At 41.7% G+C, this 14,166-nt stretch overlaps 1 protein-coding gene across 1 annotated transcript in view; it reads right to left on the bottom strand.

Moving 5' to 3' along the window:
- ABCC4 (ATP binding cassette subfamily C member 4) overlaps positions 1-14,166 on the bottom strand; it is a 244,228-nt gene that overhangs the window by 172,652 nt on the left and 57,410 nt on the right. Inside the window, exon 4 of the mRNA XM_046664840.1 lies at positions 12,443-12,667. Coding sequence (XP_046520796.1) covers positions 12,443-12,667 — 225 coding nt within the window. The remainder of the gene's footprint in view (positions 1-12,442; positions 12,668-14,166) is intronic.

The raw sequence follows: 14,166 nt of genomic DNA, 5'->3' as shown, positions 1-14,166 counted from the left end.
ACAAAAGTGTTTATAATCAATCTCAAATACGGCATGTTTAGCCATAAAAATTTACACATGAGGCCATATGCTAAGTCTTTCATAACAATTATAACTATGTTTTCTATTAAGAAGTTTACCATTATTTTGCTTATCATGTGCCTTCTTCCAGACCAAAAGAACACAAGAGGGAACTAATATGCCCACTACATACTCAACCATTGTACATAATTCTACTGAGAATTCATCAAAATGAGGATATTTTACAAATGGGATTTTCCTTTTTTCCTAATGGTTTATATTTATCAAAGTATTGGACTTGAGGAGGATGGATATGCAGCAAACCTAACGTAACCGGGCACACTTCTGTAATATTGCAAAACTAGCTGCATGACTCGTTGCCTTTTAAACATCATCTTTGAAGCTTTTGGAAAATGAAGAAATCCATGCGGCAGAAAGAAAAAAAATGACAAAAGAAGATGCCGTCTAAATTATGATTTATTCATAATACACAGTTTTAGAACCAAACTTACCAAAAGCAGCGCTGCCTTAATTTCTATCACCAGTCTATACAAAGGAATTAGGAGAAAAGTGCACAGAGCAATGAGGAAAACATCACACGCATCAGATTCCATTTTTCTAAATCCCACATGCTCCTTCTCCCTGGGGGCAGGGTACCAAATAGCAGCTGAGTGCCAACAGCTGTTATGACGCAGAGATAGTGAACAAAGAAAATGACCCAGCTGGTTCAGCTAATGGGTCCCAGAGGGAGCAGAAAGAAGGAGACGGACGAGGACTTCAAAACATACCCAGGACAGAGCTGCTTGCTCAGCGCACGGAGCCAGAGAGGTGTGGAATCCTCTCTGAAACGCTTTCCTTTTCCTCCACAACTAACAAAGTTCACCAACAGAGTTGAGGATCACGGGGAATGGGAATTTTTTCAATGGATACTAAGTAATTGTATGACCTATACCTATTTAAAACTTAAATTAACCTTGAGAACATTATGCTAAATGACCAGAGAAACAAAGTCAAATCCTGTATGATTCCATTTACATGTGATACCTAGGATAGACAAATTCACAGAGACAAAAGGTAGAATGGAGGGTGCCACGGGCCGGGGGAGGGGGAACCGGCAGTTGCAGTTTAATAAGCACAGAGTTTCAGTGTTACATGATGAAAAGAGTTCTGGAGGTGGATGGTGGTGACGGTTGCACAACAACATGAGTGTACTTTTTTTCCCCCAAAGATTGGCACCTGAGCTAACAACTGTGGCCAATCTTTTCTGGGTTTTTTTTCCTGCTTTATCTCTCAAACCACCCCCGGTAGACAGTTGTATATCTTAGTTGCAGGTCCTTCTAGTTGTGGCATGTGGGACACTGCCTCAACGTGGCCTGATGAGCTGTGCCATGTCTGCGCCCAGGATCTGAACCAGCAAAACCCTGAGCCACCGCAGTGGAGCGTGCGAACTTAACCACTCAGCCACGGGGCCGGCCCCAACACGAGTGTACTTAATGCCTCTGAATTGTAAACTCAAAAATGCTAGAAGAGCTGGCCTGGTGGTGCTTAAGTGCACAAGTTCTACTTCTCAGAGGCCCGGGGTTCACCGGTTGGGATCCAGGGTGCAGACATGGCACCGCTTGGCAAAAGCCATGCTGTGGTAGGTGTCCCACGTATAAAGTAGAGGAAGATGGGCATGGATGTTAGCTCAGGGCCAGTCTTCCTCAGCAAAAAAGAGGAGGACTGACAGTAGTTAGCTCAGGGCTAATCTTCCTCAAAAAAAAAAAAAAATGCTAGACGCTCAACCTTATGTGTATTTTATCACAATTAAAAATTTAAAATTTTTAATTTAAAAAACAAATAGCTTTAAAGACTTGAAAAAAAATAACCACCAACCAAAAATTCTAAATCTAGAGATCTTAAAAGAAGAAATAAAAATACTTTCAAACAAAATTTTTTTAATTAATTAGTAACTTAAAAAATAAATATCAGTCATGATTTCTGCATTAATCCAAGGAAAGGAATGCAGATATTCACGCCGCCCTCTCACTTTCCAAGGAGGCACCGCATCCACCTCGGCCCCCGCCCCTAACTGCTGACAGGGCTCTAGGACAGTGCTCCTGAAACTGTCCCCATGACAGGAATCCGTGATCCCTGACAGATTAAATATACAGATTAGCAGCCCTTTTCCTTAGAAATTCCAAGGAAGTAGGTCTGGCATTAGACCGGGGTTCTGGGTTTTTATTAAGCACGAAGGTGACTCATGACAGAATTTGGCAAACCTCAGCCTAGCACGCACACTCACCCTTCCACCTGTTGGGCAACAAAGTTGAACAGGTACGTCCTACAGCTCAGAGTACCGCGCCCTGTATGTACACACAGCGCTCCCGGCTGCAAAGCTCGTAAAGAGCCAGCTAGCAGAAGTGAAGAGACTGCTGCTCTGACAGACCGGTGAGCAACTGATAGCAGACTAGCCCCTGCGTCTACCTCCGCCATCTGCAACCGTACAGCTGGGCAAAATTATGTTTTCAGGCATCAGATAACAGGCAGTGCAAGGCTGCCCCCTGAGAGAAGGGATGCCTGGGAGGTGAATGCCACCATCACTCTGGCTCTCAGCCAGGAGACCATTTTTGAATCGTGGCTGAGAGCTGAAGTCCAAAAAACACAGCACCCCCACTGAGCTAAGAAGGCAGGAGTCAGAGTTGGAGTCAGCCGAAGCAGCTGGCATCTCCACGGCCAGGCACTAGACAGTCAACAGGGGCACAGAAAGGAAGGATGTCCAGTCTTAGGGAGTGGTGGGGAGGGGGTGCAGCTGCAAGCCCTTGGCTGAGGAGCGGCTGCAAAGGCCCAGGCCAAGACTGCCCAGGGCTGACCAGAGGGCTGGTGCCATCCACCAGAACACAGACCCCGAAGGGCAAGTAGAGCTGGGGCACTGGAGTTCTTGCCCAGCCTGAGTGGAGAAACCTTATTAATGTATCACTAACAAGTCTGGTATAAGCTGAGACACCAGAAAGATCAGGCCTTAAAGACCACTCTCTAGAACAGTGATTCTCAACTGGGGAGATTGCATCACCCCACCCCAGGGGACATTTGCTAACATCTGGAGACGTTACTGGTTGTTAGACCTAGACAAGTGCTACTGGAATCTAGTGGGCAGAGTCCACAGATGCTGTTCAACATCCTACAGTGCACAGGGCCGCCCACACCCACATTCTCCACCCCCTCCACACACATCAAAGAATTAGACAGCCCTCAACAGTGCTGGGGATTGAGAAACCCTCCTCTGAAACAGACTTACTCCAGACTTGTCCTAGAAAAGACTAACACCAAGGCCTAATAAGACCCACAAAGGACACAGGACTTGAAGGGTGAGTCTCACCAAGTTAGAGAAGTTTGAGAAAAACATCTTAGGCTTTCTGAAGATTTAACATAACAAAGCAAAGTTCAAAGTGATCAGCCAGTAAAATTAAGCTGTCTCTTGGTACAAAATTCAACAATCTTCAGAAGATCAGAAGGCAGACCTCCAGTGTAGCATTCATAGTGTCCAAGAAACAATTTAAAAGTCCTAGACAGGAAAAGCAACAGGAAAATGTAGCCCATAGCAGGAAAGAAAGGAGTCATTACAATAAAAAGCAAACCCACCAAAATAAAGAATAAGAATAAAAACCCCAAGCTGACTCAAGTGTTAGGTTTTAAAAGACATAAAGAAACTAATACATATGTTCAAAGAGTTAAAGGGAAATATGTTCACCAATTAACGGGAAATATAAGTAAACAGAGATTCTCAGTAGAAAAATGCAAACTGTAAAAAAAAAAAAAAAAAAAAAAAAAGGGCCAAATGAACATTGTAGAACTGAAAAGTACAATCTGAAGTGAAAAAGCTCACTGGGCTTATAGCAGTTTGAAGATGAGAAAAGAAAGAGTTAGGTTAATCAATAGATACTATCCAACCTAAGGAACAGAGAGAAAAGACTGAATAAGGAGAAAAAGATCGAGGGACCTGTGAGACAATTTCAAAAGGTCTAACATACATGTAAGGGGAGTCCAAGAAAGAGAAAAGAGTGAGAATGGGCCAGAATAGAACATTTTAAAAGACATGATGGCGGCCAGCCTGTGGCATAGTGGTTAAGTTCACACATTCTGCTTCGGCAGCCTGGGGTTCGCTGGTTCAGATCCTGGGCCCACAAGGACCTACACAGTGCTCATCAAGCCACGCTGTAGCGGCATCCCACATACAAAATAGAGGAAGACTGGCAATTATGACCAATGTGCTTTGAGACTGGCTGGTTAGTGAAAACCTATTACCCTGAATCACACACAGCCTGCCTCCAGGGGGTACTACTCACGTTGTATGAGATCAGCACAGCGGGATGGCACAGTGCACTGCCATTCTCAGCCACCAGCAAAGAGCTACAACCAAAAAAACCCATCTGAAGATGACTTTTGGCGTATGCAGCCCAAACCATGCGCCAAAGAGGCAGACCATGTAAGTAAAAGTAAGGCCATGAAAATAAACACCTTTCACCCTGCGATTAGCAAACACAGGCACTCCATCGGACGGACTACAATGCAGCCAGTGAGGGGGTAAGAATGAAGTCAATACGCTGACAGAACTGTATACGAACTGTGATCATAATAAGGTTGTAAGTGTATAAGTATGTGCAGCTAGACAAAGACTGGAAGAATCTGCAAAAATAATACATTTTAGGATGATGGGCTTTGGGGTCCTCCCAAATTTTTGGAACAACAACATTAAGCAAAAACAGCAATGCTTAAGAAAATGCCCAAGTTTCAAAACTGGCTGGCTTTGTGGATTCCTATCAGAACTATGCTTTTCTAACATGACTTTTTCCCCTTCTAATTAATCCCCCAAGGCTGGCTTCTTTCTCCATCTGTCATGAACATTACAATGCATTAAAAGACCTACATACTAATTCATTTTGCTAATTTATTTAAAATTTATTTCTATACATCATTTTACAAGATTGGTTCACCTGTCTTAGACGAAACAAGACAATTATTTTCTTACAATGACCCACAACTCTCATTTGCTGGACATTAGGAGCAGTTCATGAGAACTAAATGCTTCATCAAATGGGCAGAAATACTCAAAGTGAATGAATGAATAGCCCATAAGATACTCCCAGGCCTGACTTCTCCTTTCCAACCCCATGGTCATCTCCACGTGGCCCCTTATCGCTTCACGTGTGGCCACATGCAGTAGGCCATCAGAAGATGCATTTTCCTAAATCGCTACTCTGACCATTTATCTCTTTACCTAACAACTTCCAGTGGCTCACCTCTGTCAACTAAATATACCAAAGGACCTTAAGCTCATGATCAAGGTCCTCCATTATGTGGCCTCAACATGTCTTTCCAGATTTACCTACTAGTGTTCTCCTAAATTCTTACGCCAATGTGCTACTACCGCTCTCTCAATAAACTCTCTCTGCTTTTCCATCTCAGCATTGTTCAATGTATGGAATGCCTCCCCCAACACACATGCACATCTTCACAAATCAGTGGGATCCTTTCCTAAACCATTAAGTCTGCACACTTGTGCACTACTTTGCACCTATGCTGCCATTTACTCTAATTATATGTATCCAGGCCTTCTATGATTGAGTGACAATAATAAAGATGATAGGAATGTATGAACACTAGCTAAATGCCAGGCACTAGAGTAAATGCTTTACACAGGTTGACTCATTTAACCCTCACCACAAACATGAGAGTTGGGCACTATTATCTTCATTTAAGCTTAGAGCAGTTTGCCTAAGGCAAATAGCCAGAAAGAGGAAAGCTAAGATCCATATAAAAGCAGTCTAACTACAGAGGGTTGTTACGTTTATGACCTCCCACCTTCCTAAATTTAATAAAAGTCTTCTGAATAAGTGCTTTGCAAGAGTTATCCAGCGCTCACAACAGCGCCATGAAGCAGATATTCTTTATCCTCATTTTAAAGATCAGGAAACTGAGGCCCTGAGAAGTGAATTCATTTCTGTTAAGATGTTACAATTTAGCAAATGGCAAAAGCGGATTTGAACTCAGGTCTGACTGTTCTCAGAGTCCATGCTCACAATCTCAACCCCATCCGACCTGGCACAGTGTCTTCTATGAGGTACTCGTGCGCCTGACGCAACACCTGAGCGCTGCATGCCTGAGATTCCCAGCCCAGATTCCAAGACACGGGGACTGATGAATGGCTACCATCCTTGATGCTTAAATTTCAAAAGGGTTATTCACCAATGAGAAGGGTTAAACTTGGAACCCATATGCTACCCCTATGTACTGGAAGATCTTGGTTATAAGGTATAAAATAAAATTAACCTGAACATGGATTTGAGGCCTATTAGTATCACCTGGCATCTTTTAAAATGCCCCCATACCGATTAAAACAGAATGTCTGGGGATAGGGGCCAGGCGTCAGTGTTGTTTTAAAGATTCCCCCACATGAATGCAACGTGTAGCACGTTCTGGGAACCACTGAGCTAGAGATTCCCTTCCAGGCTGCACCGTACCCCACCCCCGCCACCCTGAGCAGATAAAGTTATCAGACAGCCGAATGCAAGGAGCCTGCAGGAACTCTCCAGCAGCAGGTATTTCCCCTTTGAAGAAAGTTAAACCAAACAGCCTCTCCTTCCTTAACTCGGATTTGTTAGCTCAAACTCCTAACTATGGAAAATTACACCCTCATCTGACAGCCCCTCTCAGCTCATCCCCAGCAAACTAGAACACTGACAAATCATCACTTGATGAGATTCACTTTTCACAAAATGCACCAATTCAAGTTTATATCAGAACTAAAACAGAAAAATGGAGGGAAAAAAATGTATATAAAAGAAAGTGTTAACCAGTGTAAGAAGCATTACTAGTTCATTCTAATTTTGTCAGAAGGTTAGAAAATACCATTAGAAGAGAAAGGCCAACCAAAGTATCACATGCTTCCAGACAGACACTAATTTCCATAAATACCACACAGTTCCACTGTGGCACATTCTCAAGGTGTCAGTCCCTGGACGTCTTCGGAAAGGAAACACAACCACAGACTAATAAGCAAAATATTAGATTGAACTATATAAAGTTGCTGTTTTTGTAAGCCCGAAACAGTTGAACATCTGTGATTTCATATTGTCCAGACTAAATATAAAGCAATAGAGCCTACACTGAAATAAAATTAACTTTAAAACAAAATCAAGTTCTGAGAACTATGAAATGACATCTTATGGCTGAGACACTGACAAAACTTTCTATCAAATGACTTCCACAATCCACAGAGCAAATTCAGAGGGAGACGAAGGGGGCAAGAGTGTGGTGTGGGAGGGGCTGCAGGAATGGGAAACCCGCCCCTCTCACAATCTGCACACTCCTGGGCAGAGATTTTTTTTAAACTCAGGCTCCATTTACTGCAGACACTGCTCAGGAGAAATCAGCAAGCTTAGCTCTCTGCATCCTGGATGGGCTCCTTCACCTCCTTCTCAGAGTCTGTGATTAAGGAAGGCTGTGGGTCTACCCACTGATGTTAAAATATAACTGAGCTGGAAGTGTGTAGATGCGAGAACTAAAATAGTCAAGAGAAAAGGGGTCTTAAAAGAAAGGATTAAAGGAAAGGGGAAGAGTCCTTTATTCAGAGAGATGAAGAGAACCCAAAACCACGAAATCTAAATAGTGTGGATACAAGGAGGGTCCATTTTCCCCAAAATCACAGAATTCTAAAAATAGAACTACATCACTTAAATGCTTAAAACTGCATGTAAGTAAAACTATTTCTCTAAACAGGATATTCATCTACAGAGGTCACTCCTCTGAGATGTATTACACAAATAGCAACAGTCGATTCTCGTTATTTGTTTAGTTATGTTTCATAAAGTCACTGTGAAAATAAATTAGTGATTACTAATTGCTCCCACGGGAAATACAGGGTTAGGTTTCTGCCAGCCTTTGGTAACATTTTCATCAACTGATCAGTACGTACACAACCTTGTTCTGTGTGTGTTCCTATTTAAAGACATCTTATTTAACATCTATGGTTGATTGACTAATGTGAGACTTACAGCAAACAGCAGTATAACTCATGCCTGAACCAAGCTCATCCAACACGTGTACGCGTATTTACCCATACGGCACATCACAGTCTTCCTGTGCTTAGGAACACTAGACAGCACTTCAGCACTCTGCTTAGGGGCCGTTTTAAATAGCAAAATCACCAAAACAAAAAAAGCACAAAAATGTGGAAAACAAGGTACTAAACAGACCATGGAAAGGACACTTGTTCACAGTATGAGAGCTAAAACAAGAAGGCAGCGTCATCTTGTTTGACCCCAGCTGGGTTATGTGTCAAGTGACAAAATTTTAGAACTCTGTGCACGCACACAAACGACCAATCGTGAAAGAGTCCTGAGTCTTGATTTGGGAGTTCCAAACAAATTTTAGCAAGTAGGCAAATTTGCAAAAACAGAATCCATGAATAATGAGGATGGACCGTATGTAAATTCTCGTGAGACAGATCTATAGTAAAGGATGAAGGGAAACTAGGATGTTCACATGGAGTCAACTCATCTTACAAGTTGAAACAAAGAAGGACAAATACTCTCCCACAAACTATCCTTTGAGGAACTCTAGAAAGAGTGGAGACAAAGATTTTAGCCAGAATAAGACGTCTGGCCAAACTGATCTAATTCTACAAGGATCTACATCAGGTAACAAGTGACACAGAACAGGGTCAGTGACCCCAGTGAGTGACTGCCGTGGCTCTACCTGCTTTCAGAGCAAACCAATCCATCATCAGGATCCACTGTGGGAACCGCCACAGTTCTTCAACATGGACACAAGGTCAGGAAACCTACAGCCGACTAGGCTAACGATCTTAAGGAAAAATCTTTATGCTATATGCATTTTATGATACAGAAAAACCTCTGTGCCATATGACAAGACCATTCTGATTACCAAGAACGATTACATGTTGTCTAGAGGCCCATAACATTCAGGCTCACTTCTACCCAGGCCTGAGCCTGAGGTTGGGGCTGGCAAATGGGAGATGCATTCCCACTAGTAACTGGGGCTGGAGACGGTCGGCTGCCTTCAATCCAGGTGCACCTTGCCTGTAGCTAGCCTCTTCCCCTAGCCTGGCTCCACGTTCTGTGCTCTAAAGCTGGGGAAGTTAACCCTCAAGATTTAAAGCTGGACATGTCCTCCTTCTCCTGAGTCAAGGACAAGACAGAAAGTAAGCCACTGGTCCCACTGCAGAGGTGACAGCAACCCATGCTGGAAATATGACCAGCAACTGGTGGTGACTTTCTAAAATGAGCAAGTGTAATGTGCAAAACACTATTGCTGTGAAGGACCTGTGTTCTTTCTTAATGCCAATCTGTTGACTTTACAAAAGTATAGCCTGTGTTGCACAATCCCTTTATTTGGTAAAATGTTCTGAAAAATGCCCAAGAGATCTGAGGAACCTGAACAGACCACCATGAGCTATTTCAACAGACTGCCAACTGGAGCCACTGATCCAAACAAAATATCATAGTTCCTAAAAATTTCTCTTCATTTAGTCCTGAAGTTAAACAGAAAAATCAATGATCAAGTGAGATGTAAAATAACATAGCTCCTGTGCAAGAGAGTATGGCAGTTCCTCAAAAAATTAAACATAAAATGACTATATATATAGTCCAGCAATTCCACTTCTGGAGACGTACTCAAAAGAAGTGAAAGCAAGGACTTGAACAAGTATTTGTACACCCATGTTCACAGCAGCATTATTCACAACAGCCAAAAGGTGGAAACAACCCAAATGTCCACTGACAGATCAATAGATACACAAAACGCTGTATACACCTACAATGGAATATTATTCAGACTTAAGAAGGAATTAAATTCTGACACATGCTATAACCTAGATGAACCCTGAAGACATTATGCCACATAACACAAGCTAGACACAAAATGGTAAATATTGTAGGACTCCATTTATATGAGGTATCTAGAGTAGTCAAATTCAGAGACAGACAGGAGAATGATGGCGGCTGTGGGGAGAGGCGACTGGGGAGCTACTGTTTAATGGGCACAGGGTCTCAGTTTAGGAAGATGAAAAAGTTCTGGCAACGAATAGTGGTAATGGCTACACAACAGTGTGAATGTACTTAATGCCACTGAACAGTACACTTCAAAAGAGTTAAAACGGCCAATTTTACGTTATGCATATTTTACCACAATAAAAAAAATGTTAATGATCAATAGCCGAAAGTAATTTTACCAAAGCTCTGCACCGGTAAAGAAATCAGAAGCCATTTTTATATATGACGCATCCCACGAGGTCATCAATACTACAAACTATGACTATGAGCTTAGCAGCCAATCCACTTAGAACCCCCAACCTGATTTTCTCCCAGAACCAGGGACTCGGAGGTGGGGCCTGAGAATAACCTGCAAATGTTCACCGAGGTGGAAGGGCAACGGGGTGTTGGAGCTGCGCTGCAGCACCAGCTTTTGCCCTAAGGAATCAGCCCACCTGTGATGAAGAACTGTCTTATTTCTCCACCTCAGCAGGATTCTAGATACAAAGCAGTGCACGAGGAAATCTGTCTTTCCCACGTTCCTGGAATTTCAGGTTACGTCTCTGGTTTAATCCAAGCAATTTTTGACTTCACAAAGGGACAACCCTTTCAGACTAACCAAGCTGGCAAACTGATACCTTTGGGAGTTGTTTACATTCAGGTAAGCAAATGTGCCAAGTCAGGGCGGATTTCCCAAGGGCAAGTGTCCAAAGCGTTAGTGGGGAAAGGAGAAAAAACAGGTGGACAACTCACCGGAGCAGCAAAGAGCTCTGTTTCATTGAACTGTCGTCACCTCAAACCTGACCTCAGTGTTTAAGGCTTTCAGAGTAGAGTTCTAGTGAAATTTCCTATTTCTGGAAAGACAAAATCTAGCTAATTTGTAGAGAAATCTGAGTATTCTCCTAAATGGTAGAAAGGAATGCAAGAGTATAACAAAGATGATGATGATGATGATGATGATGGTGACAATGAAGACCCCTTGATGAGAGCGTACAGTCATTGCTACATTCCTTTGTCACAGAAGTGGAAACCGGGCTTACATGCTGTAGCCTACCATAGACAAGAGGATACCAGGCCTCCAGGATGCACAGAATTCAAAGATTAATAAGACTCTGCTCAAAGGAAGATGTGGAGGAGACATCTTGCATTTTGCCAAGAAAAGTATTCACCAGAAACAGAAGCTCTAGATAAGTAGCAACTAGATAAAAGCAGCAATACTTTAAATTTCAATTGTTTGGGTTTATCTTTCAATTAGGATTTTATTTATTTTTTAATAAAAATTGTATATATTTGAAGTATACAATGTGATGTTTTGATATACATTGGAAAACAATTACTATACTCAAGCTAATTAACATATCCATCACATTTTGTGTGTGTACGATATAACACAAGATCTACTCTTTCAGCAAATTTCAAGAACACAATACAGTTAAATGAGGTTCTGCTTTTTTTTTTAAGGCACACAGCCCAGGCAAAGAGATATCCAGGATCAAGTTTATAATGAGCCCTTCAGCTAATGACTGATGTATCTGTGGCAACTCCTTTGTGAAGACACCTAAAATCCTTAATCCTTCTATGTTAGTTAAGACCAGGGTAAACTAAGGGATAATTTTATGGCATTTCTCAATACAGAAACACTGAACACACCAAATCAGGTCCTATCATTAAAACTTCTATAAGGCACAATAAAGGGAAAGAACATATTATACAAAAAAACAACTTGAATAAACAGCAACATAAAATAGATGAAACCATAAGTTCTCTCCAAATTACTAAAAACAATGTAAAATTGAAAGCCTTATCCCAAACATCTATTTTCAATAATATCATTAAAAACAACCTTAACTACAGAATACAGTGAGTGATTCTGTATTTGGCATGAATTCCATTTGTATTTTTCTTTTAGTTAACAGAGTCACATTGAAGATGATTAAATAGTTAATTTAAAAAATATCATCATTCCCTTTCTCAAATACACTCTTTTCTCCTAAACTTTATAGATCCAATTTCACTGAAGGTCATTTTCAGATACAACTTTGATGTAAACGAAGGTTTTAATGAACAACCACCAGAAAATTTCCATAAACACAAATGAGATTTAGGCATGAAAACATTGAAAATCAATTTGATTCTTATTTTTTCATTAGATTTTTACAAATTTAGTATTTTGCAACAGCCTGTGACCATATGTTACCGAAGGCAGACCTGATCTGATCTCAGAAGAAAACTTTCATATATTGGTAAAGTCTGCTTAAAGAAAAAGAAAAATTAGTCTGATACAAATAGTTAGCTTCTCTGGTAGAGTTTAAATGATTCTATTTACAAAATTTTTAAATCACACAGAACTTTTCCAAGATACTACTGATGCTTCAGGTGAGGTACACATTTTGATACCGAATGACACTTACCTTCCGATAAATCATATGGCACATGGCTACTCTCAACCTCATCCCAGCACACTGAACGTGATAAAAATATAAGTGGTGCAGGATGGCCAAGATGAGTGTGCAGGCAGTCAGCACGAATGCATAGCCGTACGTTTCATACAAAGCCGCAGAATCGGTGGGATCATACTTTTCAAAATAATCAATAATTTTCCCCAAAAATATGGGCTGGATTATTTTGATGACTTCCTAAAAGGAAAGAAAAAAGCCTTAATTAGAAATACAAGCCAGAGCCAGCCCTGGTGGCCTAGTGGTTAAAGTTCGGCGCTCTCACCACTTCGGTGACCTGAGTCAGTCCCCAGTTGTGGAACTATACCACCTGTCTGTCAGAAGCCATGCTGTGGTGGTGGCTCACATGGAAGAACAAAAAGGACTTACAACTAGAATACACAGCTATGTACTGGGGCTTTGGGGAGGAAAAAAAAAGAGGAAGATTGGCAACAGATGTTAGCTCAGGGTAAATTTTTCCCAGCAAAAACAAAGAAATACAAGCCATACTAGTTTTCTTAACACAAGCTTTACTTACTTATTTTATTGAGGTCATATTCATTTATAACATTGTGTAACTTCAGGTGTACATCATATACATCAGTTTCTGTATAGACTGCATCATGCTCACCACCAATAGTCTAGTTTTTATCTCTCACCATATGTATGTGCCCCTTTACCCCTTTTGCCCACCACCCCACCTTCCCCTCTACTAATCCGTTCTCTTTGTCCATATGTTTGCTTATCTTCCACATATGAGTGAAATCATCTGGTGTTTGTCTTTCTCTGTCTGGCTTATTTCACTGAACATCATACCCTCAAGGTCCATCCATGTTGTTGCAAATGGGACAATTTTGTCCTTTTTTATGGCTGAGTAGTATTCCATTGTGTGTGTGTGTGTGTGTGTGTGTGTGTATTATATCTTCTTTATCCACACACACAGTGTGTGTGCGTGTGTGTGTGTGTGTGTGTGTGTGTATTATATCTTCTTTATCCATTCATCCATATTAGGGCACTTGGGTTGCATCCATGTCGTGGCTATTGCGAACAATGCTGCGATGAACATAAGGATGCATAAATCTCTTTGAATTGTTGATTCCATCTTCTTTGGATAAATACCCTGCTTCAATAGCTTTTATGAACTGAGATATTGGCACAAACACAGATCAGAAGAGAGAGCCCTCTAATCTTTCCCAACTCAAACTCCACAGAGAGTGGAACTGAGTATCTGCCAGAGTATTAAAAAGAAACCAGGCTTTGGAGGTTCCCAGGCTCCTGGCCCCAGGGGCACTGCTTGAGTATGTCTCTACCTCCCAGAGGCTGGGATATGCCCAGAAGTACTGCCTCCTTGGAGTCACAAATTAAACAGGAGAAGCCAAGCTAATAAATAATGTGATCAACGGTGCTCCATCAGCCACACATTGCAGGTGGTGGGTTTTTTTTTTTGAAGATTGGCACCTTAGCTAACAGCTGTTGCCAATCTTCTTTTTCTTCTTCTTCTTCTCCCCAAAGCCCCCAAGTACATAATTGTATATTCTAGTTGCAGGTCCTTCTGGCTCTGCTATGTGGGACACTGCCTCAGCACGGCTTGATGAGCAGTGCCATGTCCGCACCCAGGATCCAAACCGGCCTGGGCCGCCAAAGCAGAGTGTGCAAACTTAACCACTCAGCCATGAGGCCAGCCCCAGGTGGTGGCTTTG

This window comes from Equus quagga, chromosome 6, assembly GCF_021613505.1.
Source record: "Equus quagga isolate Etosha38 chromosome 6, UCLA_HA_Equagga_1.0, whole genome shotgun sequence".
Classification (NCBI taxonomy): Eukaryota; Metazoa; Chordata; class Mammalia; order Perissodactyla; family Equidae; genus Equus; species Equus quagga.
Note: the sequence above shows the minus strand (reverse complement) of the source record. Positions and strands in the feature narration are given on the sequence as shown.